Source organism: Lindgomyces ingoldianus, assembly GCF_010093535.1.
Source record: "Lindgomyces ingoldianus strain ATCC 200398 unplaced genomic scaffold BDR25scaffold_31, whole genome shotgun sequence".
Taxonomy (NCBI): Eukaryota; Fungi; Ascomycota; class Dothideomycetes; order Pleosporales; family Lindgomycetaceae; genus Lindgomyces; species Lindgomyces ingoldianus.
In genome coordinates this window covers 392,305-414,675 of record NW_022985192.1, presented here as the reverse complement: position 1 = coordinate 414,675, position 22,371 = coordinate 392,305, and the positions used below count along the sequence as shown (strand labels likewise).

At 50.8% G+C, this 22,371-nt stretch overlaps 10 protein-coding genes across 10 annotated transcripts; 7 read left to right on the top strand and 3 right to left on the bottom strand.

Moving 5' to 3' along the window:
- Positions 1-80: 80 nt before the first annotated feature.
- Positions 81-2,289, top strand: BDR25DRAFT_267754 (general substrate transporter). Its single transcript, XM_033687068.1, has 5 exons — positions 81-484; positions 534-808; positions 861-1,379; positions 1,427-1,944; positions 2,009-2,289. Exons 1-5 carry the CDS (start codon positions 407-409, stop codon positions 2,212-2,214), a joined length of 1,596 nt encoding a protein of 531 aa, XP_033543831.1. The 5' UTR covers positions 81-406; the 3' UTR covers positions 2,215-2,289.
- A 331-nt stretch (positions 2,290-2,620) lies between these two features.
- Positions 2,621-3,330, top strand: BDR25DRAFT_235860 (uncharacterized protein; the record flags this gene model as incomplete). The annotated part of the gene is made up of 2 exons (XM_033685531.1): positions 2,621-2,702; positions 2,750-3,330. The coding sequence occupies 2 exons, from the start codon at positions 2,621-2,623 to the stop codon at positions 3,328-3,330; spliced, it is 663 nt and encodes a 220-aa protein (XP_033543830.1).
- A 191-nt stretch (positions 3,331-3,521) lies between these two features.
- Positions 3,522-6,291, bottom strand: BDR25DRAFT_267752 (uncharacterized protein). The gene is made up of 5 exons (XM_033687067.1): positions 6,188-6,291; positions 6,084-6,123; positions 5,644-6,024; positions 5,111-5,577; positions 3,522-5,060 (listed from the first exon to the last, which is right to left on the bottom strand). Exons 1-5 carry the CDS (start codon positions 6,246-6,248, stop codon positions 3,796-3,798), a joined length of 2,214 nt encoding a protein of 737 aa, XP_033543829.1. The 5' UTR covers positions 6,249-6,291; the 3' UTR covers positions 3,522-3,795.
- Positions 6,199-7,436, top strand: BDR25DRAFT_72163 (uncharacterized protein). Its single transcript, XM_033698953.1, has 3 exons — positions 6,199-6,751; positions 6,846-6,905; positions 6,972-7,436. The coding sequence occupies exons 1-3, from the start codon at positions 6,529-6,531 to the stop codon at positions 7,115-7,117; spliced, it is 429 nt and encodes a 142-aa protein (XP_033543828.1). The 5' UTR covers positions 6,199-6,528; the 3' UTR covers positions 7,118-7,436.
- On the bottom strand, positions 7,417-8,518 carry BDR25DRAFT_267748 (uncharacterized protein). The gene is made up of 2 exons (XM_033687066.1): positions 8,085-8,518; positions 7,417-8,035 (listed from the first exon to the last, which is right to left on the bottom strand). Exons 1-2 carry the CDS (start codon positions 8,287-8,289, stop codon positions 7,746-7,748), a joined length of 495 nt encoding a protein of 164 aa, XP_033543827.1. The 5' UTR covers positions 8,290-8,518; the 3' UTR covers positions 7,417-7,745.
- A 467-nt stretch (positions 8,519-8,985) lies between these two features.
- On the top strand, positions 8,986-10,061 carry BDR25DRAFT_72147 (uncharacterized protein). The gene is made up of 3 exons (XM_033698952.1): positions 8,986-9,546; positions 9,595-9,634; positions 9,740-10,061. Exons 1-3 carry the CDS (start codon positions 9,260-9,262, stop codon positions 9,959-9,961), a joined length of 549 nt encoding a protein of 182 aa, XP_033543826.1. The 5' UTR covers positions 8,986-9,259; the 3' UTR covers positions 9,962-10,061.
- Positions 10,062-10,082: 21 nt separating this feature from the next.
- Positions 10,083-14,402, top strand: BDR25DRAFT_267746 (uncharacterized protein). The gene is made up of 10 exons (XM_033687065.1): positions 10,083-10,456; positions 10,522-10,551; positions 10,607-10,679; positions 10,735-10,806; positions 10,854-12,341; positions 12,388-12,644; positions 12,695-12,908; positions 12,959-13,188; positions 13,244-13,794; positions 13,841-14,402. The coding sequence occupies exons 1-10, from the start codon at positions 10,391-10,393 to the stop codon at positions 14,076-14,078; spliced, it is 3,219 nt and encodes a 1,072-aa protein (XP_033543825.1). The 5' UTR covers positions 10,083-10,390; the 3' UTR covers positions 14,079-14,402.
- Positions 14,084-15,063, bottom strand: BDR25DRAFT_359036 (uncharacterized protein; the record flags this gene model as incomplete). Its single annotated transcript, XM_033696033.1, has 7 exons — positions 14,084-14,203; positions 14,234-14,450; positions 14,507-14,582; positions 14,624-14,668; positions 14,701-14,720; positions 14,773-14,920; positions 14,967-15,063. The coding sequence occupies 7 exons, from the start codon at positions 15,061-15,063 to the stop codon at positions 14,084-14,086; spliced, it is 723 nt and encodes a 240-aa protein (XP_033543824.1).
- A 215-nt stretch (positions 15,064-15,278) lies between these two features.
- On the top strand, positions 15,279-16,612 carry BDR25DRAFT_72107 (SPX-domain-containing protein). Its single transcript, XM_033698951.1, has 8 exons — positions 15,279-15,409; positions 15,529-15,613; positions 15,669-15,791; positions 15,842-15,892; positions 15,940-16,080; positions 16,129-16,176; positions 16,227-16,433; positions 16,493-16,612. Coding segments are annotated over exons 1-7 (558 nt in total). The 5' UTR covers positions 15,279-15,407; the 3' UTR covers positions 16,335-16,433; positions 16,493-16,612.
- Positions 16,613-19,546: 2,934 nt separating this feature from the next.
- BDR25DRAFT_235829 (ABC1-domain-containing protein) lies at positions 19,547-21,313 on the top strand (the record flags this gene model as incomplete). The annotated part of the gene is made up of 2 exons (XM_033685528.1): positions 19,547-21,002; positions 21,063-21,313. 2 exons carry the CDS (start codon positions 19,547-19,549, stop codon positions 21,311-21,313), a joined length of 1,707 nt encoding a protein of 568 aa, XP_033543822.1.
- Positions 21,314-22,371: the final 1,058 nt, after the last annotated feature.

Here is a 22,371-nt window from a genome sequence, read left to right as displayed (position 1 = left end):
GAATGCAAGCCTGCTCGAAAGGGATAAGGTGAGGGGGGCGTCGAAGAGAGGGTTGCGCAACTGACTTCATCCTTCCCACCGACGATTTAGTCCCCCGTTACCGGGCCGTACCCGCAACCCAAGTAGACACCGAAGATCGTGGATCCTGCAAGTAAACGTTCGACGACAATCCCGGTTACAATATCTGTCGTGGAACGCCTTTTGGCGACGCACCTCCTGCCGACTCAAATATGAGCTTGGTTGCCTGTTACTTGTCGTAGCCTGGTTTGTATCCCGTTCCCCTTAATCCACGGGTTTCTGCAGATTCTGCGGTACACCGCATTTCCCAAGGTTTGGGTTAGGTTCCGGATTAAAGCGTGTCTGTCTTTGTATTACTCTTTTTCCCTAGGGAGTAGGTGTGACGAACATGGGAACTGTAAAATCAAGGTCCCAGACCAGTCGATATAATCGGATTGTGACTGTGTTTGTTGCCCTTGGATCCTTTGTGAGTTTTTAAGACAAGCAAAAGACCATTTGCACTGATGAAACTCCAGACGTACGGATACTGCGCAAGTATCATAGGTTCGACAATCGGGCAGCCAGGATGGTACAGCTACTTCGGCCTGCCAGTTGACGGAGAGCCAGGATACAGTGGAAAAACGACTCATACAATCGCAACTGCTAATGGACTGTTCAGTGCTGGTGGAGCGGTAGGCTCACTCTTCATCATGTGGTCCGCAGGAAAGTGTGGAAGGAAAGCGAATATCCAGATTGGAGCTGCGTTATCCGTCCTTGGTGGCGCATTGCAAGGAGGAGCTGCAACTCTCGCGTAAGTTGGCCAGAAGTCGAAATTATGAGTTGGTGGTGTTGACATTGAGTAGCATGTTTCAAGCTGGGAGATTCATCTCGGGCATGGGCATTGGCGTCCTCGTCACCATCTGTCCCATGTATCTCTCCGAGATGTCTAGCCCATTCGTCAGAGGTTGGCTTGTTGGACACCATGCCATCTTCCTCGTCTTCGGATACATGCTCTCCGCTTGGGTTGGATATGGCTGTTACTTTGCCACCTCAGTCAATCAGACCTTCGCTTGGCGATTTCCGCTGTGTCTCCAGGTTCTTAGTCCTCTTATTCTCCTCCTTGGATCGCCATGGCTTCCAAGGTCGCCAAGATGGTTAATTTCGAAAGGGCATGTTGAGGAGGCATATGATGTGCTAAAGAAGCTTAGAAATTCGCTGAGAGATGAGCATGATTTGGTAGCGAAGGAGGAATTCTACCAAACTAAAAAGCAGTTGGAGCTGGACGCTGTGAAGCTCGCAGCAACAGGATACGGAGTTTGGACTGCAGTGTGGAAGAAGAAGAGTTATCGGAAGCGGATGATCGTCGACTTCCTCACACAATGGTGAGTCTGATCATTCCGGTTCACAACTTGTCGCTGATGGATCCTAGGGGGGCTGAGTTCGCTGGACCTCTTATCATTAACAACTATGCCGTCATTTTATACACTAACCTTGGTGAAACCGGACATATGCCCCTGCTATTGAGCGCTCTATGGCTCACCACAGCCGGCCTGATATACAACCCAGGCGGTGCCTGGCTTCACGACAAGATCAACTCCCGGCGCGGAATGTACATGTTCGGGCTAGGTGGATGTCTCCTCACTACCTCTCTCATTGCGGCTATGACTGCTGAGTTCGCTGGGACGACAAACCGTGCTGGCAATGGCATGGGGATCTTCTTCATCTTCCTCTACCTCACATTCCAGGGAACCTTCTGCGACACCACGATGTACTTATACGTCTCCGAAATCTTCCCAACGGAGATTAGACCAATTGGAATGGGATTCTCGCTGTTTGGTCAGTTTGCTGCGACTATAATTCTGCTACAGACGGCTCCTATTGGATTTGCTAAGATTGAGTGGAAGTACTACCTTGTTATTATTGTATGGTGTATGGTGTACATTCCAAGTAAGCCAACTCCCCTCTTCTTTCTGCCCTACGGAGAAACACAAAGGGGTTAATTCAAATCTAGTGGTGTATTTCTTCTGGCCGGAAACCGCTCGGCTAAGTCTAGAAGAAATTGCGAAGAAATTCGGCGACGAGGTTGCGGTGCACGTGAATGATGCCACGGAGGAAGAGAGACAGAAACTTGATAGGGCGTTGTTCGACGCTGATGTGACGAAGTCGGATCTGAACAGTCAGGAGGTCAGGGCGGTCGAGACAAAGTTGGATGCCTGACTACCTGTTGGGATGGAGAATAGTTGATCATTTAGCTATATCTTGTAATATAGACCTAGATATGCCAGGGGGGTGCTAACCGGATGGATACTGCGGAGATAGGTTAACGCAATCGTAGGTTGTTAGAATCCTAATCAAATTTTGGCAACGACGGTAGAGCGCGGAAACCATAGGTGATCTATAGATGTTGTTATCTCCTACCTTATCGGGTAATTTTCATCCAAGCCACAAGGATTCGTGATCCATCGAGAACAGCGTCATCGCAAGTGGCGCGGATCTCCAAGTGCTGCAGCCTCCAAAGAAACCCACCACTATCACTTATTCACAACTCTCCAACCACTTCTGCTTCCTAGCTTAAACCTCCATCACGGCCAGAGAAGAAGAGAGTACTTCACAGAAACCCACTATGACATCCACACGTCTCCGTCAAACCTTCCGCTACCCTGCGGACGACTCTGATGATCCTGTCGAAGGCCTTGATGAACAAGGTAACTTCTCCCTTCCCTTCTCTCCACTACTCTTAACTCCTCCATAGATCAAGAAACCCTAATATCTACCCTCTCCACCTATGACACGCGTACTACAACCCTCTACACCCGCATCCTTCTCGCGCTCCCGCTCTCCCCAATCCTTCTTTACATCCCACGGCTATTTAGTCTCGAAACTTGCATGTCTAGCCTAGCTTCCGTACTATGTCTTCTAGCGACAGCATACATCCTCTATTTCCTCCCCTTACCTCCCGTCTCCGCAGCCGCGAATCCCGATCCTACGCTCGCACCATCCAGCTCCACCCTCGGAAAAGGCAAATCCATATCCCGCAACTCCGCAGGCCACAAAGCCTTCCTCGACTTGACCGAGCCGTCGGACCTCCCTTATCTATCTGCAGATCAAGCAGCCCTGGTGCGTAAATTCCTCATCCCAGTCACCGGCGCAACTTGCTTGTTGCTCGCAGTATATGAGATGTGCCATGGTAGGACCTGGAGTGACGGGATGACGATAGGAGGGGGATATGTGCCGGGTTTTATATTGAGTGTCGTTTTGTGGGCAAGGAGAGAGTTGAGAGAGCTTGATTTGGGGGAGTTGGAGAGGCTGAGGTACAGGTATAAAGGCGCTTGATTTTGGGAGCTACAGATTGTGAGTTTATGGATTGGTTGGGCTTGGGTACGGGTATGGGGTTAGGTTGATAGTCAGGCAGGAATTAAGGGTATGGGCATAGGTTGCATTGGAGAGATGGCGAAAGGAGTTGGTTGGTAAGGATAGGATAGGATGTTCGTTTTGAACGGACGGAGTCAAGATACCCCACAACTACAATTGACAATCATCGCATCTCACCACTAAACTCAGCCCTGTCCATCAAGATCTATGGACAGGAAGAGCAGTCCTACGCCTAGCCCGATCTGATCTGATCTGATCTAAGAACCGTAAATCTCCAAGACGCCCCGCAATGAAACAAGACTCAACTCCCTCCCCCATATAAACGCCACACCACCCGCTCCCAAAGAATACCAGAAGGTCGACACCCACATAAACATTTCAATCATCTAGTAAAGACAGCAAAATCTTGCATATCGATCACAACAGTCACAACATCATACTCTTCCTCCTACTAGCCGCCCTCTCGGCCCTCAAACTGCCTGTATTACCGACACCAGACTCTCCCACCGTCACTTTCAAATCAAGATTGCTCTCGCTTGTTGGCAAAACGGCAGTTTTCTTCTCCCTGGTCGCGAACCTGGCAGTATTCGTAGCAGTATTCGATGGGCCCGGACCCGAGAAACTGACGCTACGCGTACCTGATCCGCTACCTGCCCTAGTGTGCAGAGAGGGTAAAGATCCGGCGCTGGCTTTTCCTCTAATCTCAGCTTTTCGCTCCTCGGGCGTGGAGGATGTGGGGACTGAGCTATGCCTTCTAGCACTTCTCGCCGGCTTCGCTAGGTCGATTCTCGGTCGTGTGTTTGCTGGTGGGTCGCTGGGAGAGGAGTCTTTGAAATCGAAGATGGCGAGATCGTCTTTGTCCTCCTTAACAGGGTTTGTTTGTTTCATTGCGGATGGAAGGGACCTCACTACCGGTTCAACTGGGACATTAGTAAAATTGGACACAATTTGAGCCGTCGAGGGAGCTTGGGATTTCCTTCTGGAAGCCCCGGATCCGGCAATGAGGGCGGATATCGCATTCGAGGCGGCCGAAGAATTCAACCGTGGCTGCTCAGGAAAGTCTCCAGTTTCCATGCCCTGGCCTCCCTCCCTCCTACCCAGCTTTTCTCGCAGTGGGCTTCCTACTTCGCCCTCATCATCCCTACCTCGTCCATTTGCGGATGTCAGAGCTTTCCACGACTCGGGGCCTTCGCCGGATTCATGTTTGACTGCCGATGTTGAAGAAGCCGGCTCCGTACTAGACCTCCCTCCATGGTGCAGATAGACTGCATCTACAAGCTCTTTGCCCGGACGCCTCATCTTAGTATTCAAACTGGGCTCCTTGTAGCTGACTTGTGCTCGGGCTCTTCGTGATGGTCGTCCTCCTAGCCCATTTTGATCGCCTGATGTGAGATCTCCAGGAGGGGGCGTATCTTTCGATTCTGGCCTCGTGGTCGAAGGCTCGGCCGATGGTGGGGAGAATATATCCTCTGCAGCAGGGGTTTTGGGAGGGAGAGAGTCTAGGTGGATTTCGGTGGTCGGGATTGGTTCAGGGGGAACTTGAAGTAATGGAAGTGCTGGTGGGAGATGATTTCGGGTTATTGTGAGCCGACCGCGAGTGGACCTGGCATTAGGTAGCGCTTTCTTGTCGGGCTTGTCAAGGCCGGACCGCTGCTTCTTTGGAGAGAGGACAGGATCGGTATTCACGGGTTCTAGGGGATGTAAGCCATGATGATGTGAAGAAGAAATTGATTACACGTACTGCTTCCAAGGACTAGACGCTCGGGAGACTGCGAGCGAGTATTCCGAATCAATGCGTTGTCACCAATAGTACCAGGAGTATTCCTGCGACTAAATCGGAAGGCCTCTGCCTGAGAATCCCCCGCAGCATTCGGTTTCTCTTCATCCTCTCGAACACTCAATTTACGCTTGGCACCAGCTCTCACAGCCTTGTTGGTTCCTTCTTCCGAGTTCTCAGGTGGGGATTGGAAGACGGACACGCGTCGAATGCTAATCTTTGGGTTGCTCTCTCGCCGTTTCTTCCGGGTTTCAAGATTGCTAGACAAAGCAGGCTCCAATTCCTCAGCAGGCTCTGCTGGAGTCTCTTCGAGGGTGGGGCTAGGATTGAATGCAATTGACCCTTCGTCTTCGAATCGGGAGACAGGTGGAGGGCCCAAGTCAGGTGAGTGGCTATCCGGATCCTCCAGAATTTCTCGAAGTTCGTCCGTGCTGCCTTTGTTAGCGTCATATCCAGATATCACTCGTGCCTTTCTAGACACTTGCCGAGATGCATACTTCATCGTCCTCCTCGGGTAGTATTTGCCTTCCGTAATGGTAGGCAGCATGCTGTTCTCGACCTCCTGTAAGCCAAGCCCACTCCTCCACTGCCTCTCATCCGGACTTCGCCTGGTGGCGGCAGTCTGGCTCTTGCATCGTGGTCCAGTGTTTGCCTTCTGGATTTGTCCCAGCTCAGCAACCAAGCTTCCCAGCTCTTGAATCTTGGCCTCGAGTTTGTCCTTGACGGAATCGATATTCTCGAACGAAGGGCGGTTCGACTGTGATTCGAGTGCATTCTGCAGCTGCAGAACTTGTTCCCGCAGTGAAAGGTTTTCGGCGAGGAGGCGCGAGCCTTCCGTCTCGAGGTTGCGGATGCGGATGGATTGTTGCGAGTTTGTCCTGTCCCACACCGTCAGCCACAAACTCGAAACTACACATCTGAAGTGTGGTCAACATACTTTGCAAGGTCGCGATTCTGCCGCAGAAATCTTCGTTTTACTGTGAGGCGGGTGTCAGTCACGCTAGATAGGCTGCATACTCGGCGCTCCGGCGGAAGCCTTACCAGCATCAACAGTCTCTGCCGACGGCCCAGGCGCAACAGGCGGCTCGTTCAGGCGCGCCATAGGCGCAGCGTAGGTATGCAAAGGTAAATATAGTGTGTCGAAGAACGCTTGTTCGTGGTGTGGAGAATTGGGTCATTTGTGGTTCGTCGCTGCCGCTATTCGCTCTGTTGCGCTTGGGAAAGTTGTGTTGCCGTGTAAACAAATACCCCGAGTCTGTGCATCGCGCTAGGAGCCCGAACATGTGACTTGGTGGGTCCCGAGGTCGCGTAGTGCGCCATCGCTGCCATCGTCAACAGCATCTCGTCGCAAAATAAGTTTTCTAGTTCTACGTCTATCCGACATGTCCTACTCCGGTCGTCCGCTCCCGGCCCATCTGCGCAACCCTTCGTCTTCCCTCGGCGGCTCGCAACCCTCCGGCCAGTCCCCAGTCCTCGTCGCCCGCATTGCTGAGAAGAAAGCCGAGCTCGCGAGCCTTAAAGAACTGCAAGCTCTCAGCGCAGGACTCGCAGACCAGATGCAAATGCTGGCTGACAAGTTGAGTACACTGTCTGACGGAACAGAAGGTGAGTGAATTTGCTCCCGAAGCTCCCTCGTTGGGCTCCGAGAGGCAGGCACCATGTGGCATCGCGGATTCGGCGTTGACGTGTTCGCGTCCAGCGGTTGCAGCAGTTCTGTCGAATTGGCACAATGTGCTTCGCGCCATCAATATGGCGTCCGGTAAGTCTTCTCGTCGCTCGATATACGGGTGATATCTGTGCGAGGAGCTGGACTGATTTGTTGAAGCTAAATTGCCCAAGCCGAAAGAAGAAGAAGATGCAGAGAAGAAACCTGAGAACGAACCGCCGCTTCCCCAAACTCTTGTCCGTATTCCCACCCAGCATGTCCCCGCGTTGATACCCCAATCGACATCGGGAAGCGTGGCAGAGTGAGGGGTGCATTGCAGCTCTGAAAACACGCGAATGAAGTATTCCTTTTCGGGGAAGCCTGGAGCGATAAGACTACGAAAGGCATTGGTTCAATGTACCTCTGGTCCGATTCGAGCACGCGATGGCCGTGCTCATGCAGACCTGCATCGGGAACGGTCCAGATGCCGCGGTGATATGCGTTTGCGCCAAATTATCCCCAGCGATAGGATTCTGCAGGAGGAAAATTTTACACAGGCTACGTATCAGGATCACCCTGGGAAATGTCACATGCAAGCGCAGGAAAAGAAGGTTTAGACGAGTGCAGCAGTGATAGCTGGTTCTGGGGAGAGACTCTCTCCCCAATCTATAGTTTTAACGTATGATGTGATTGAAACCTATGCCACGCCTATAGAACCATTTCAAGTTGTCCAATGCTATGATGCGTCTATGCTCTGGCACCAAATACAGTCTTCATGTGAAGAGGGACGTCTCAGTCCGCAATGCGCTATGCTAGCGACAATGCAGTGTATAGGTCATGTTGTGTGAAAGCGGTGATGAACTCCCAAACTCCTCGCTTGAGATATGATTTTGCAGATAGAAACGCTATCGTACCCTCGTGAAATCGCCATGCAATACCTCATGGACTGGCTTGCTACTTTCGTGTCGGCATCTTCTCGTAAGCATTGGGGCTAGGCCTGCGCCGTGGTCGCCTCCGCTGTTGTGGCTTCTCAGACGGCCCCTCGCCAGGCTCGTCATCAGGGTTGTCGTCATGATCGTGTTGATGAGGACGTCGGCCGCGGGGATTTCCGCCACGGCGGCCACCGACGGGACGTGCCATGCTATTGTCGGGCTCGCTGTCGGAATCCGAGTCTGAGGACGAGTCGGAGGAAGAATCGTCGGATGATTCACCTACAACACGCGGCTTGTGGTAGATGCAGCACACTAGATGATGTCAGGAGAGGCTTATTGGTGAAGGGTTGTTTCGACATACCCTTTGAGGATTTCTTCCCCATTCCTTCGTTGTCGATGACGTCTTCTGCCCATTGGATATGACGCTCTTCGGCAGGCTCAGCCCGCAGGCGAAGGGTTCCCGAAGGCCCGGAGAGACGAAGGACGGGCTGTGGACGGCTCTGGATGGTCCTGGTAGTAGGCGTGCTCATGGCAGTTTGGGTAGCCATGGAGTTCGAGTTGGTCATGGCTGAATCGAAAAGTTGGCTGGCGTTGGGAAGTCTTAAGAAGGGAGTGGATGTGGGATGGCGGGGGTCAACGCTCCAGGGACTGGTTCAGGAGCGTGCTCGAAGAAGTGTGGGGGACAGCCGGGAGAAAGGTACGGTGGTCGTGTGAGATGCAGACATACAGCAGAAATACAGCGGAAAAGAGGGCAAGCAGCGGATTTGTCGATGCTAATGTATGTCTTTGTTGTTGAGTGGTGATTGAACAAACTCGGCTCGGCTAGGAAACCTCGTCATTGATTCCACACTTGCAGTCGGCCACGCCAAGGCTAGACTCTGTTCCGCATTTTGCGCCACCCTTCCACGCTTCCCTCACGACACGCGATGAGCGGCGTGACCTGAACCAAAATCTTTTCACTTACGGCTTGACAGCCTGGTCTTACTTGCTTGGGTATCAGGATACCCCCTACAAGAAGAAAGGCGGACAAAGGCCAATTGGGAATTCGTCGTGAAATGCATCCACTGCCGCATCAACCGCGTTCACCCGTCCACATCAACATTATGCTCATCAAATCTCTGAGAATCTGCCCTCATTCACGAGAGCGTGACGTGACGGGAGACTGAACTGGGCTGGACTGACACCCTTCCCCGTCATGCATGCAAGCTCAGATTTCTTGGGATCGACTGCTCCCAACCAGGACTAAGGCCCCTTCCAAGGTGCTCCAGTCGAATTGCTTGCATAATGGCTTCTGCAAGAGCGGCCTTCCTTGCTTTGCCTTGTGTCAGTTGACCTGGACGCTCCTCTCATTCCTTAGTCTGCCTAATTCTCTTTGGTATCGTGATGAGAGTTAACCAATAGAATGCGGGTACTAATACAGTTTTGGAGGGTATTAAGACGAAAGAGGATTTGTCTACTCTGTCGTGTTCTACGAGAAAGGTCACCATGGCTATACCCAGGTTTCCAGTACAACGCTCGATCTCGTTCCAACGTTAGATGCTGCTATATCTACACTATCTAACTGCGCATTGCTATTTCGCAGCAAACGCAGTCCTTGCGTCGATGGTCTCTGGTTTGCCCCATCTCGGCATCTTTCAAATTCCAGGTTTTCCATCTAGGCACCGAAAAGTAAGTGCGAGACCATGCACTTCACGTACTCGCGTGATAAACCTCAACCTCAAACTTCAGATTTCAGTTCTCAGCCGCTTATCAGTTGGGCTTCATGGCTTAGGTTGTAGGTTGATATTTCTTCGAAAATCAATTGAAAGAGTGACTGCTAAGGGGTAAATATTTTCCCATGAAGTGTTTAGTACCGATACTTAGCTTTGCAGGTTCGTACGGAGAGCCCTGGAATCAGATCACATTGATAAGGTACGGAGGCCAATTGAGAAGCCACTGCTAGTTCTTGAGGTCTATCTAACCTTCCTCATACTTTAAGGCGTAGGCGATATGTGGCTCTCAGTAACCTTAGTACAGTACATTCTGCAGATGCACCAGCAGGGGCTTAATAATTGGAGTGAGGCTCAACAAAGACACTTCAAAACGCATCTCGACAAATCATGTCTGCACCGTATATACCTCAAAGGCTCTCTGCAGCTAGGGACTCATTGTTGGGGCGATATGGAATTCATAAAAATCATGTATTGCACTCTAACTAGTAGTAGTTTCGACAACAACGAGCTACAGAAGGATGTTTAGCAGTCCCGCGGCACAGTAGAAGATGAAGAACGTGCGCCCAGATTCAGCCTAGCGCCTCGGCCACTCTACGCGTTTGCGACCGGCTTCCATCAACGCTCTCCCGTGCTTCTCGACTTGGTCACTTCCACAAGCTTCACCCGGCGAGCAAGCTGGCTTTGTAGCCTCGCTTTGAATTCACCGCTTTTCAAGGCTCGGCTTGCGCCACGCCCCGGTAATTCACCCCCAGCAGCTCGTCGCCGTCGGACGTCTGCCCCACCATCAACTTTGCACCTCACCCAGGCAACAAACCCCCTCCCTCCCTCTCCCACAACCCACAACCCACCTCTAAACCCTTCCGCCGGCTTAAAATCAGCTTGGGGGCTTCCGCTGGCGCCACGACAAAGCAACTACAACTATCCGGCAGGCTGTTCCTCTATCCTGCGACTCAAAATGTCTTTGTCAATCGAGGAGCTTGACGCCACCGTGCGTGCCTTCTACGAAGGCCGCGGGGAAACGGTATGTCCTATACTGCTCGGATATATTCTTTCTAATCGCAGTGCTGACTTCTCTCTCTCCAACAGCAAAAGCAGGCCCAGGCTACGCTAAACCAGGTTGGCCCCTACTCCCTTCATCACCCTGATAGTGCGCATGCTTACCACAGTACAGTTCAAAGAGAATCCCGATGCATGGCTTCTGGTTGATAAGATTCTGCAAGAGGCGCAATATCCACAGACCAAGTGTAAGTTGACCAGGCATGATAACTGTCTCATGGACAAAGCGCTAACTCGTCGTAGATTTGGGCCTGCAAGTCCTCGACCAGGTGATCATGACTAGATGGAAAGTCTTACCCCGAGACCAGTGCCAAGGTATGCCTGACTCTTGTTTAGATGAGATGGCGGCTGACAGATGAAAGGCATTCGCAACTTCGTGGTAAATTTCATCATCCAGCTCTCTAACACTGAAGAGAGCCTACGAGCCGATCGCACCCTCTTGAACAAACTCAACCTCGTACTCGTGTCTGTCTTGAAGCAGGAATGGCCCCACAATTGGCCCACATTCATCAACGAGATCATCTCGTCGTGCCACAGCAGTCTGCCTATATGTGAAAACAATATGGCGATCCTCCGCCTGCTTTCTGAAGAAGTTTTTGACTTCTCCGAAGATCAAATGACATCCGCGAAGCGTAGGGAGCTCAAACAGAGCATGTGCGATGAATTCACCTCTATCTATCAGCTCTGCTCGGAGGTCCTTCGTACGGCGACTGAAGCGAGTCTCATCAAGGCGACCCTAGAGACTCTCCTCCGTTTCCTTAACTGGATTCCTCTTGGCTATGTCTTCGAGACTCCTCCCAGTGGTGACAGCCTTATCGAAACGCTCCGAAGCCGTTTCCTAGATGTGCCAGAGTTCCGCAATATTACACTGAAATGCTTGACGGAAATTGCAGGTCTCCACACTGAGCCTGCATATGACGAGAAGCTCGTTCAAATGTTCACAGAGACTCTGACCGCGATATCGAAGATTATTCCGTTGTCATTAGATCTCAAGACTACCTATGCAGGAAGCAATAGCAAGGATCAAGAATTCGTGCAGAATCTGGCTTTGTTTCTCTGCAACTTCTTCACGATGCACCTGAACGTCATCGAGAACCTCCCGAACCGCGATTTCCTTACCCATGGCCATTTCTACTTAATCCGCATCAGCCAGATCGACGACAGGGAAATATTCAAAATCTGCTTGGAGTATTGGACTAAATTAGTGTCAGAGCTATACGATGAGATGCAGGCCCTTCCAATAACTGACATGAATCCCCTTCTCAACATGGGACTTTCATCAAATGGAGGGGCCCGGGATCCTTCGATCCTGGCTAATTACCCGTTGCGCAAACACAAATATTCGGAGGTTCTCTCTAACTTGCGAACGGTTATGATCGAGAAGATGGTTCGACCTGAGGAAGTTCTAATTGTGGAGAACGACGAGGGCGAAATCGTGCGCGAGTTTGTAAAGGAGAGCGATACTATCCAGCTCTACAAATCTACGCGAGAATGCTTGGTGTTCTTAACACACTTGGACGTCAACGACACCGAGCAAATCATGTCTGAAAAACTAGCTCGACAAGTCGACGGGACCGAATGGTCTTGGGCGAATTGCAATACGCTGTGTTGGGCCATCGGTTCCATCTCTGGTGCTATGAATGAGGAGACTGAGAAGCGATTCCTTGTCACCGTGATCAAGGATCTTCTGGGCCTGACGGAGATGAAGCGTGGCAAAGACAACAAGGCTGTGGTCGCCAGTAACATCATGTATATCGTCGGCCAATACCCTCGTTTCCTTAAGGCGCATTGGAAGTTTCTCAAGACTGTCGTCAACAAATTATTTGAGTTTATGCATGAAACGCACGAAGGTAGGTATATATACCTCCTGCTTTGGCTTCCACTGACCAAGACTAGGTGTGCAGGACATGGCTTGCGACACTTTCATCAAGATCGCCAATAAATGCAGGCGGCACTTTGTCGCTCTTCAGCCCGGCGAGTCGGAGCCGTTTATTGACGAAATCGTGAGGACGTTGAGGAAGATTACCGCAGACCTTTCTCCACAACAAGTGCACACTTTTTACGAAGCGTGCGGTTACATGATCAGTGCGCAAGGCCAGAAGGGCATTCAGGAGCGACTGATTAGCGACTTGATGGAGCTTCCAAACCAAGCGGTAAGTGACTGCGCTTGACTCACTAGAAAATATCAACTGATGTCTCAAAGTGGGATAATATTATTGCTCAAGCAAACCAAGATCCGACCTGTCTCCATGACGGAGATGTTATCAAGATTATTGGCAACATCATGAAGACTAACGTGGCCGCTTGTAGCTCAATAGGGCCATATTTTTATCCCCAAATCGGGCGCATCTACTTCGACATGTTGACAATGTACCGAGCAAGCAGCAATCTGATTGACGAAGCTGTTCAGCGGGAAGGTCTGCATCACCCCAATCCACAGCACAGAACCAATGCTAACCATAGCAAGGAAACATCGCCACAAAGATGCCGAAAGTCCGTGGACTTCGCACCATCAAGAAAGAGATCCTCAAGCTCATCAACACCTACGTTGAAAAGGCAGATGATTTGGACATGATCCAGAGGAACCTCGTTCCTAAGCTTCTCGAAGCCGTCCTCATCGACTACAAGAACAATGTCCCCGATGCCCGTGAAGCAGAGGTCTTGAATGTCATGACGACAATTATCAACAAACTCCACGTACGAAAATCCGTACCTACCTTCTTCAACCGACCGAATGCTAATCTAAGTACAGAGTATGATGGAGGACCAAATCTTGAATATTATGGACAGCGTTTTCGAGTGTACCTTGGAAATGATCAACAAAGACTTTTCTGAGTACCCCGAACATCGAGTTGAATTCTTCAAACTGTTACGGACAATCAATCTTCGCTGCTTCCCCGCCCTGCTTCGACTTGATCCGCGGTCGTTCAAATTCGTTATTGATTCGTGCATGTGGGCGAGCAAACACGATAATCGCGAGGTGGAGAGTGCAGGTCTTTCCATGTGCTTCGAGCTGATATCGAACATGTCCGAGACCGATACGCAAACCTGCAACATGTTCTTCCAGACATTCTACACGACTATTCTCCAGGACGTCTTCTTTGTTCTTACGGATAGCGACCACAAGGCCGGATTTAAGTCACAGTCCATGCTGTTAGCGAAGATGTTCTGGCTTGTTGATTCCAATAAGTTAGAGGGGCCCATTTATTCTCCTGAATTGGCTGCTGCTGGTACACCGAACCGGGAGTTCTTGCGAAACTTTGTGGGCAGCTTACTGTCAAATGCTTTTCCCAATCTTCAGAAGTAAGTTCTCCCATTGGGATCAAAGATGTCCCACTAACATGTATAGCGTCCAAATTGCTTCGTTCATCGATGGACTTTTCGCTACCAACGGAGACCTCAACAAGTTCAAGGTGATCCTCCGCGACTTCCTCATCTCGTTGAAAGAGTTTTCGGGCGATAACGCCGAGCTTTTCGCAGAGGAGCGTGAGCAGGCTGCCAGTCGGGTAAAAGAACAAGAGCGCGAACGTGCCATGAAGGTTGGAGGCCTGCTGAAACCGTCTGAGATGGACGATGACGAACTGTGACTGGATCAAGATTTGAATGCTGGTGCAGCAACCCGCACGCCGTGGGACAAACTCAAAGTTGATTCTGAGTTTGCAGGTAAACATATCAACACGAAGCTTTCGGAGAACTTTGATGGATGGGACGCCTATGGCCTTTGAGGACGCCAATTTTGGACGATTGATCGGTCAATAACAAGCATCGGTACCATGGCGGTCCCTTTTCGTTTCACCGTTGGTGCATAGGCAAAAGCATGGGCCTGGAGGTTGGCTCGGCTTGATTTGTGTATCGAAAAGCATGGGATGTTACCGGGTCCGAGATATCCAGAAGATGGCGAGCAATAGATGCAATATGTGTACTTGTGTGCGTGCATGTGGTCTGTCATGTCTGCCAATCTGCAACCAATAATATCGGATGTTCCTAGCTTGATTTTGCTCTGTCAAATGACTACAGATAACCGGCCGCCAGTTTTTCAGATCGGGTATGACCCTCCCTTGCTGAAGTGGATTTTCTGCTTGTGTGCCTGACTATCGCTGCTCGCCCGCGGAAGAATTTGCGTATCACCAACTGCTCCGAAGCTTTCCATTACCCAATGACACTGGGGTTATATCACCTTAAAGTGTTGAATATTCGCCGTCGCAGGACTAGCGGCTTCCTTTTGCGACCTGGCCCCTGATTACGTAATCCAGCCTCTCCCAAAGCTAAAGCGCCGTCCACAACATGGCTGGAGGCCATTGGACAGTCGCCCCATTTCGCACCCCATTCACTGGCTTAGACTCTCCGCAAAGTAACCGTCTGCCCAGCAACCCAACAGCCTTCTGTCCGCTTAACCACCCCGTTAACGTCTTCAGTTCTTGGGAGCGTGCTCGAATAGCGATCCGTCATTGGCTCCGTTCAGACTCTTCCTGAACGACATGGGCTTTCTGTCATTTGAACCCCAACGTATGCAGCGTCTCGTGGCCCTCTCATAATGAGTTCCTCGGTATCGCGCGAAGCCTGGCCCCTCATTCGATCTCTCTCCAAAAACTGCTAACATACCCTGAGCGACTAGGTCCACGCGAGACTCTAGAATGACCCATCTCAACGGCTGCATTCACCGCGGTAACTTCACTTCTTGACTTTATATCGCCAACGCACGTCCATCCTTACAGATTCGAAAAGCAGCCTCACCCCGTTTGCAGTTGCTTTTCCCGTCGCTCCCGTCCTATAGGCGTCGGCTGACGGCCACCATCTCTCAATTCCCACCCTGTATGGTTCAATTTACCCTACTCCAGTCAGGTATCCTCGCTTGCGCACAAACGCTTTGACTACTCCAAAAGAGCTTCGTCAGGTCGTTTCCTGTTACCGTCAAAATGTACGTCTCACTCATATGGACGCTCCACAGACCCGTACTGTTGTTGTTCTACGAAATGCTGCATCTTCAACCAGCCTAGCGTCGAAAGATGACAAAACTGACTCGCCACGCTTTTCCAGGAAGTTTGGCAAGCATATTCAGAAGCGGCAGCTTGATATACCGGAATATGCGGCCAGCTTCGTCGACTACAAGGCCCTGAAAAAGGTTCCCCACCCCATCACCTATTTAACATAGATCGACTCTAATTAACATTTTATAGCTTATAAAAAAGCTAAGTGCGACTCCGGTCATTCCCCCGCAAGGCGAAGGCAGTCATGGAGCCGAAGCACTGGATCCTCAGACTTCTCTGCAGGCCAACAAGGCAACCTTCTTCTTCCGAGTGGTGCGTACTTCCATGACAAATGCCCAAAGCGTGCGCTCACCACCTCATAGGAACGAGAGCTTGAGAAGGTCAATACTTTTTACTTGCAGAAGGAGGCTGAGGTATGTAGACGATACGCTTGCCCTTGGACAGCACTGATACGACACAGCTACGTCTTCGTTTGACAACTCTACTAGACAAGAAGAGAGTAATGCAACAACACCCTCAATCCGTGTCAAAGGTATCATCGAGGTACATCGCGCTCGAAGAAGGCCTAAAACAATTTAGCGTGGACCTGAACAAGCTTCAAGTGATTAGTCCCTGTCAAGGTACGCTCAGAGGCGCTAACTATTGCTAGCAATTCGTAGAAGTTAATGCCACTGCATTCTCTAAAATTCTGAAGAAGGTCTGCTATGCCGTAATCCGCTTGCACAACGTCTTGCTGACATGCTACAGTGGGACAAAACGTCAAAGGTTAGATATCATATTATACGCACACTTCAACACTGGCTGACTTCCATGCCAGTCAAGAGAGAAGCAACTTTACCTCTCTCGAGCCGTTGAGGTTCAGCCTTGTTTTAATCGCGATGTAATCAGTAGTCTGTCCGACCAGGCAACGCAAGCCCTTCTCGACTTCTCCGGATGGGCTGAAGGCGACAAAATGCAGGCTGCCCCCGTGAGCGGAGAGACCCGAGCTGCCTCAGAACCAACAATTGAAATAGACCTCGAGCTCGACAACCAGATCGTGCAAGCCATCAACACGGCGAACACGGGCCAAATTGAGGAGTGTTTGTTGCGCCTGTCGCAGCTGAGTGGCGCCCAAGAACGGATATCGCGAGCTTTCCTAAGCACGGTCGACGAGGCCCCCGAGGCAGCACTAAGAATCTTACTCGATACCAATCAAGTCAACCTGCGTCAAGAGGATGAAATCAACGAACGAAATTGCTTGCACAAGGCAGCAATTTGTGGACGGAGGAAGGTCCTCCAGATAGGTCTAACAGCCAACGTTGACGTACACGCCACAGATGTTTATGGCCGGATACCCCTTCATTACGCCTCCATGCATGGGCATGTCGAACTAGTTCAAGAACTCATCAATGCTGCGCCAGATACTGTCAATTTCCGCGACCAAGACAGCTTTACTCCACTAATACATGCCATCGTACACTCGCAGCTAGCGTGTGTTCAGGTATTGCTTTCGAACGGAGCACGGATTAGTCGGTTAGGACCATCAGAACACATCCCCTTGAATCTTGCCTGTCAACATGGATCGATGGAGATTGTAGAGCTTCTGCTTCAAGGTCACCCGGAACTTCTACCAGATGCAGAAGGCTTATATCCCCAGCATCTTGTAGCCCGTTCAGGGAAGAGTCCCCAGATGCTACTACTATTGCAAAGGTATGGCGCAAATCTCGATCAACCAGACAAGCTCTACCAGTGGACTCCTCTTTTCCACGCTGCCAGCGAGGGCCATGTCGAATGCCTTCAAACGCTCCTCCAAGGTGGAGTGGATGTTGACATTCTGGATGAGAAGGACCTGTCAGCCATGTACTATGCAACGTGGGAAGGCCACCTTGAATGCATGAAGTTACTGGCCGCTGTTGGACGTGGAGTTGGTCTAGCCACCCAAAAGCAAGTCTCGCCACAAATCACCACGCAGCCGGTTACGAATACAATACCTGGGCCCATGGAGGTTGAGGGCGATGGAGAGGGCATCCCCGAATTCATTCTTCCGCCACCAATAATACCTTTCCGGAGATATGGGCATAACTTCCTGGATAAGAAGACGTTCGTGGTGATCAGCTTCGAGAGGCTTGGACAAGACGCGATTCTGTTCTATGGTGATCAGAAGTATCCCGCGGCAAGACTAACGATCTCTTCCAAAAGCTCAGATTTAATCCCTCGGAATATCTTGTTGCCGATTCAAGATGAGTTCAAAGTAATATCGTTCCAGATCGAGAACCTTGACACGTTCTCCATTGACTTCGATATCTTTCCAACCTTCGGTTCTAGAGTTATTGCTCGCAGCGTGGCCTCGTCTAAAGTTTTTACGAATCGGATGAATAGCTCCAGTCAATGGCATCTTGAAATGTTCGACCTTCGACTTCGCGCGATTGGAAGAATCACGTTCGACTTCCAAGTAGTGAAGCCATTCGTTGGTATTCCGCTGGAGATCACTCACTTCGCTACCTACTGGAAGGCCACCAGTCAACTTGACTCGCAGCCACATGCTCTGATAACTGGTTCCAGTCTGTCAGGAGAGTATGTCCGACTTTTTGTACAGTTGACCGCTGATGGGACACCTGTCCTGTATCCTAGGTGGAAGATCAATTACCAAGGGCTAGATGTTCCTGTCAACATTCTCACCTACGCACAATTTGCAGCCATAGGGGCGAGACAGAATGCGGCTGCTACAACTCAGCTCTCCGCTTTGCAGAATACCATGGAGGATATTCCAACGATCCACCAGACCCTGGCCTCCTCGTTCCTCACGCTTCAGGATACATTGACCATACTCCCATCGAACATCCATGTTGAACTCCATGTGCTATTTCCCTCGCGATCAGAAGAAGAACAACTCAAACTTGGCCCAGCCCATGATATGAATGAATTCGCAGATAAAATTCTCACTGTTGTCTTCGAACACGCTCGTGTGCTTAGAGCGCAGGGAATTGGAGAGGTCCATGGGGCACTGAGAAGTGTAGTTTTCAGCTCCTTCAACCAGGACATCTGCACTGTGCTGAATTGGAAGCAGCCGAATTGTAAGCATGATGCATGTACACTCGGTGAACAAACTTGGCTGAACAAAAGATAGATCCTGTTCTCCTTTGCAACGAACTCGGCGCTGATGCGGTTATATCACCAGACTGCCAGTCACAGACAGTCCAAAGCAGCGGGCGTACTACAGTCTCCGTGAAGGAGGCAGTCCAGATTGCCAGGGATAACAATTTCATGGGCCTGATTTGCAGCTCCCGGCTTCTTGTGAGTTGTCTTTATTTTGGTGACCACATTTGCTTCCATTTCGATGGGCGAAGACCGCAACTGATGTAACTCTCCTCAGGATCTCGCTCCCGCACTGATTGAGTCCATCAAAACCGCCGGACTTGTCCTCATCACCGATATTTCGGACGCTGCGCCAGGTGCGACTCCGCAGGGCGGATTGGGGATCGCTAGACCGAGCGGTGATATTGTACGGAGTGGTGTTGATGGATATTTGAGAGGAAATGGAGTGCTCAGGTTCAATGAAAGCATTGACATGTGAGCTATGTGAAATGACGAAAAGGGGCGTTATGCGAAGGTGAATTCGATCACAGGTTTTACGGGGAATGATATCCTAATGGAATAGTATCCTAATGGACTGGAAATGTTTTCGAGAGTGGGGCTGGCCTACTGTTAGGATCAAGGGGGCCCTGATGGACTTTTGAACAGGACCATGATAGATGATGGGGGCATTAAAAGTTACCGTGTCACAATACTCTGCGTAGATGGAGTCCCGGGTATAGTTGAAGAGTGGGCGGGTGGATAGATTAGCTACTACGCTGTGCGTGACAGCGAGTAGATTTCATGTAGTTTTGTTATTTCGGACTTTGTCCATCATATCCCAGCAACACTTGTTAAATGCCAAGACAACAGGGATCGGACCATGAGAGCCGGCGCTAAGAGAATTCGTCGAAAAAGTTCCGGCCCACCAGACCGCTCCACCATGTGTTTCTTGCACGCTTTTTCTTCTGCAATGAGATAGATCTTTCATAGACTTCTTTCACAATGCGTCCATAATGTCTGGTTGTAACCTCTTCTCTCCTTTCCTCCGCCGATCAGCGCCTTGGACGTGCCGAGCATGTCTGCGAAGGCAAGCCCTCTCGCCGCAGCGGAATGCCTTTTCGACTAAGCTGCCTAAACCAATTGTAAGGAGCAAAAGAAGACGGAGGTTGTTGCTTGCCACAGGAGGACTCGGTATTACTACTGCAGCCGTCACCTTGAATGACGATGCAAAGCACGTATTTACGGCTATACAAAGAAGTAGCAGAGTGGTCTCAACACTCTTTATAAACATAAATGACTACCGAAGAACACTTCAACGCGATAGTGAGGAAGGCTACAGCGACCTACTTAAAGCCTGCCACCTACGATGCGCCAAACGAACCCTCGTCACGCTTGAAAGGAACGGATCCATATTCATAAAGCTGGGACAGCATCTCAGCAGCTTGAACTATCTCCTACCGAGCGAGTGGTGCGATACGTTCATCCCTCTACAGGATAAATGTCCGGTTTCATCGTATGAGTCGATAGAAGAGATGGTGTTGGAGGATACAGGACACAACCTGTCGGAATACTTTTCCGAGTTCGAAGAAAGGCCGATAGGTGCTGCTTCGCTAGCACAGGTACATCGCGCCGTGGTGAAGGGAACAGGGCAGAAGGTCGCCGTGAAGGTACAACACCCGGCGCTGGACGAGTGGGCGAAATTGGACCTAGCATTGACCAGATTCACGTTCGAGACGCTGAAGAGGTGGTTTCCAGAATACGACCTGACTTGGTTATCGGAGGAGATGGAGATTTCCCTCCCACAGGAGTTGGACTTTTACCGAGAAGGCCAGAATGCTATTCGAGCGCGGAATTATTTCGAAGAAGTGCGGGATGCGCCTGTCATAATACCACAAGTCATCTGGGCAAGACGCCGCATCTTGGTGATGGAATATGTGAGCGGCCATCGACCAGACGATCTTGAGTATCTGGACTCTCATGGCATTGACCGAGACGAAGTGTCTGCTGCTCTGGCCCGCATCTTCAATGAAATGATCTTCGGAACTAATGCCCCACTTCATTGCGATCCCCATGGTGGAAACATCGCCATTAGACACAACCCTTCTCGACCAGGGAAGGGCAATTTCGACGTCATAATGTATGACCACGGCCTGTATCGCGACATCCCAATTGAACTACGGCGGTCATATGCTAAGCTGTGGCTTGCCGTTCTAGATGCAGACGAGCCCAGAATGAGGAAATATGCTCACGAGGTGGCTGGCATTGGCGACGAGCATTTTCCTCTTTTTGCTAGCGCGATCACTGGGAGGGACTATAGTGTAGTGAAACAGAACGTGGCTATACCGAGGAGCAGGCAGGAGAAGGATAGCATCTCAGAAGCATTGGGGGATGGGATGCTGGCGGAGCTGGTCCAATTGCTCGGTCAAGTCCCGAGAGTGATTCTCCTGATCCTTAAGACGAACGATCTGAGTAAGTTGCTATCTACAAGGCATTTGTATGCATCAGTTACTAATTCCACGCCCTCTTCAGCTCGATCTCTTGATGAGAATCTTCATACTCGACAAGGCCCTGCCCGCGCCTTCCTTATCCTAGCCCGCTATGCGTCCCGGACTGTGTACGAAGAGCAAATGGAGCATCTGACTGGGAGTCTCATCTGGCCCCCTAACCTATTCGCCTTCCTGCGAGCATGGAGCAAGCACATGAGAGTTGAGCTAAAGCTCAGCGCCTACGAAACCTATCTCTCCATGCGAGCGCTCCTTGGGATGGGCCCTATAGTCTAGACAAGGCTTTGGTCCTGTAGATTTCAGTTTTTGATAGGAGTTTGTGCACATCTCGGGAGACGTAGCCTTGCATAGCCGGGACTTGGTGGAGCAGTCATGCATGGCGTGCGCGTACAGAGTGTGTCAGCATTGTGGCGGTGCATTGCTGAGAGCATGGCCTTCATTGGGGCAGACGCGTGTTTCTGGGGACGACAGCTATGCATGCAGCGAGCATGGGCGCTGCTGAGATGTGCAGTTGGATGGGGGTGCTGAGATGGATTGATATGATATGATATGACATGACGATGAAGACGAGTCTGAAGCCTCGCGGGCCTACGGCCCAATTTGGTCCACCAAGATTGGGAGTCTCTTGAGCTGAGTCCAGAGATCTTAGGGCAAGACACAGATGTTCTCCTGGGACCGCGGGATGACTTCAGCCGCGACGCAGAGCTTGTTTTGCGTTTTGCTGCGACGTTTGATGCTCTCTCGGTCGGCCCGTCATCCGACCATGAGGAAGAGTGCGAGCATGAGTGAATACATATATAGATATTCTCAGCTGCTCCAAGCTTTGCACAAGTCGGCCATGAAGTCGATGGAACTAGGGGTGGTAGAAATCCAGAGTCGTGGATTGTTTGGGTAGTTCCGACAACGGAAGTTGCAGGGCTTGACATCATCTCACGTCTAGTGCAGGGTGCGGCTGTGGAGGCACGACGATGAACTGGTGTGAATAGTATCCAAGCGACCGTTGACTGCAGGAATTCGGTGTGAATTTCGCACCTCGTGACACTGGTGGCTTGTCTAATCCCACCCTCTCATTGCATGACGACGGCGTCTCTACATGAGGGAGTGGTTCGCGACACAGGACAGGCCCCGCCTTTGCCAAGAATAGCAAGAAGCGGCAACCTGCACCAACAACGACCTCAACTCTCGCCGAAGTATTGCCATTTTTGAGCGCGGGACCCTCTGGTCGCATCGATTGTTTAAGCCTGAATTAGCAGCATTAGCATTAGCAGCAGTTGTCTCGTCGCTGTTTACTGCATCCTCACCCGGAAGGTTGGGCGAGCGCCTTGCTCCCGCCT

Bases quoted from the DNA above. Each gene is read 5' to 3' on its own strand.
- BDR25DRAFT_267754 (XM_033687068.1), top strand. From the start codon at position 407: ATGGGAACTGTAAAATCAAGGTCCCAGACCAGTCGATATAATCGGATT. The intron at 809-860 runs GTAAGTTGGCCA...GACATTGAGTAG, and splicing joins GGAGGAGCTGCAACTCTCGC to CATGTTTCAAGCTGGGAGAT. The intron at 1,380-1,426 runs GTGAGTCTGATC...GATGGATCCTAG, and splicing joins GTCGACTTCCTCACACAATG to GGGGGCTGAGTTCGCTGGAC.
- BDR25DRAFT_267752 (XM_033687067.1), bottom strand. From the start codon at position 6,248: ATGGCGCGCCTGAACGAGCCGCCTGTTGCGCCTGGGCCGTCGGCAGAG. The intron at 6,025-6,083 runs GTATGTTGACCA...GGTGTGGGACAG, and splicing joins CAGAATCGCGACCTTGCAAA to GACAAACTCGCAACAATCCA. The intron at 5,061-5,110 runs GTACGTGTAATC...TACATCCCCTAG, and splicing joins GCGTCTAGTCCTTGGAAGCA to AACCCGTGAATACCGATCCT.
- BDR25DRAFT_72163 (XM_033698953.1), top strand. From the start codon at position 6,529: ATGTCCTACTCCGGTCGTCCGCTCCCGGCCCATCTGCGCAACCCTTCG. The intron at 6,752-6,845 runs GTGAGTGAATTT...GTTCGCGTCCAG, and splicing joins ACTGTCTGACGGAACAGAAG to CGGTTGCAGCAGTTCTGTCG. The intron at 6,906-6,971 runs GTAAGTCTTCTC...GATTTGTTGAAG, and splicing joins CGCCATCAATATGGCGTCCG to CTAAATTGCCCAAGCCGAAA.
- BDR25DRAFT_267748 (XM_033687066.1), bottom strand. From the start codon at position 8,289: ATGACCAACTCGAACTCCATGGCTACCCAAACTGCCATGAGCACGCCT. The intron at 8,036-8,084 runs GTATGTCGAAAC...GACATCATCTAG, and splicing joins GGGGAAGAAATCCTCAAAGG to TGTGCTGCATCTACCACAAG.
- BDR25DRAFT_72147 (XM_033698952.1), top strand. From the start codon at position 9,260: ATGCTGCTATATCTACACTATCTAACTGCGCATTGCTATTTCGCAGCA. The intron at 9,547-9,594 runs GTAAATATTTTC...TTAGCTTTGCAG, and splicing joins GAAAGAGTGACTGCTAAGGG to GTTCGTACGGAGAGCCCTGG. The intron at 9,635-9,739 runs GTACGGAGGCCA...ACCTTAGTACAG, and splicing joins AATCAGATCACATTGATAAG to TACATTCTGCAGATGCACCA.
- BDR25DRAFT_267746 (XM_033687065.1), top strand. From the start codon at position 10,391: ATGTCTTTGTCAATCGAGGAGCTTGACGCCACCGTGCGTGCCTTCTAC. The intron at 10,552-10,606 runs GTTGGCCCCTAC...ACCACAGTACAG, and splicing joins CCCAGGCTACGCTAAACCAG to TTCAAAGAGAATCCCGATGC. The intron at 13,795-13,840 runs GTAAGTTCTCCC...TAACATGTATAG, and splicing joins GCTTTTCCCAATCTTCAGAA to CGTCCAAATTGCTTCGTTCA.
- BDR25DRAFT_72107 (XM_033698951.1), top strand. The intron at 15,614-15,668 runs GTTCCCCACCCC...AACATTTTATAG, and splicing joins ACTACAAGGCCCTGAAAAAG to CTTATAAAAAAGCTAAGTGC. The intron at 15,893-15,939 runs GTATGTAGACGA...GATACGACACAG, and splicing joins ACTTGCAGAAGGAGGCTGAG to CTACGTCTTCGTTTGACAAC.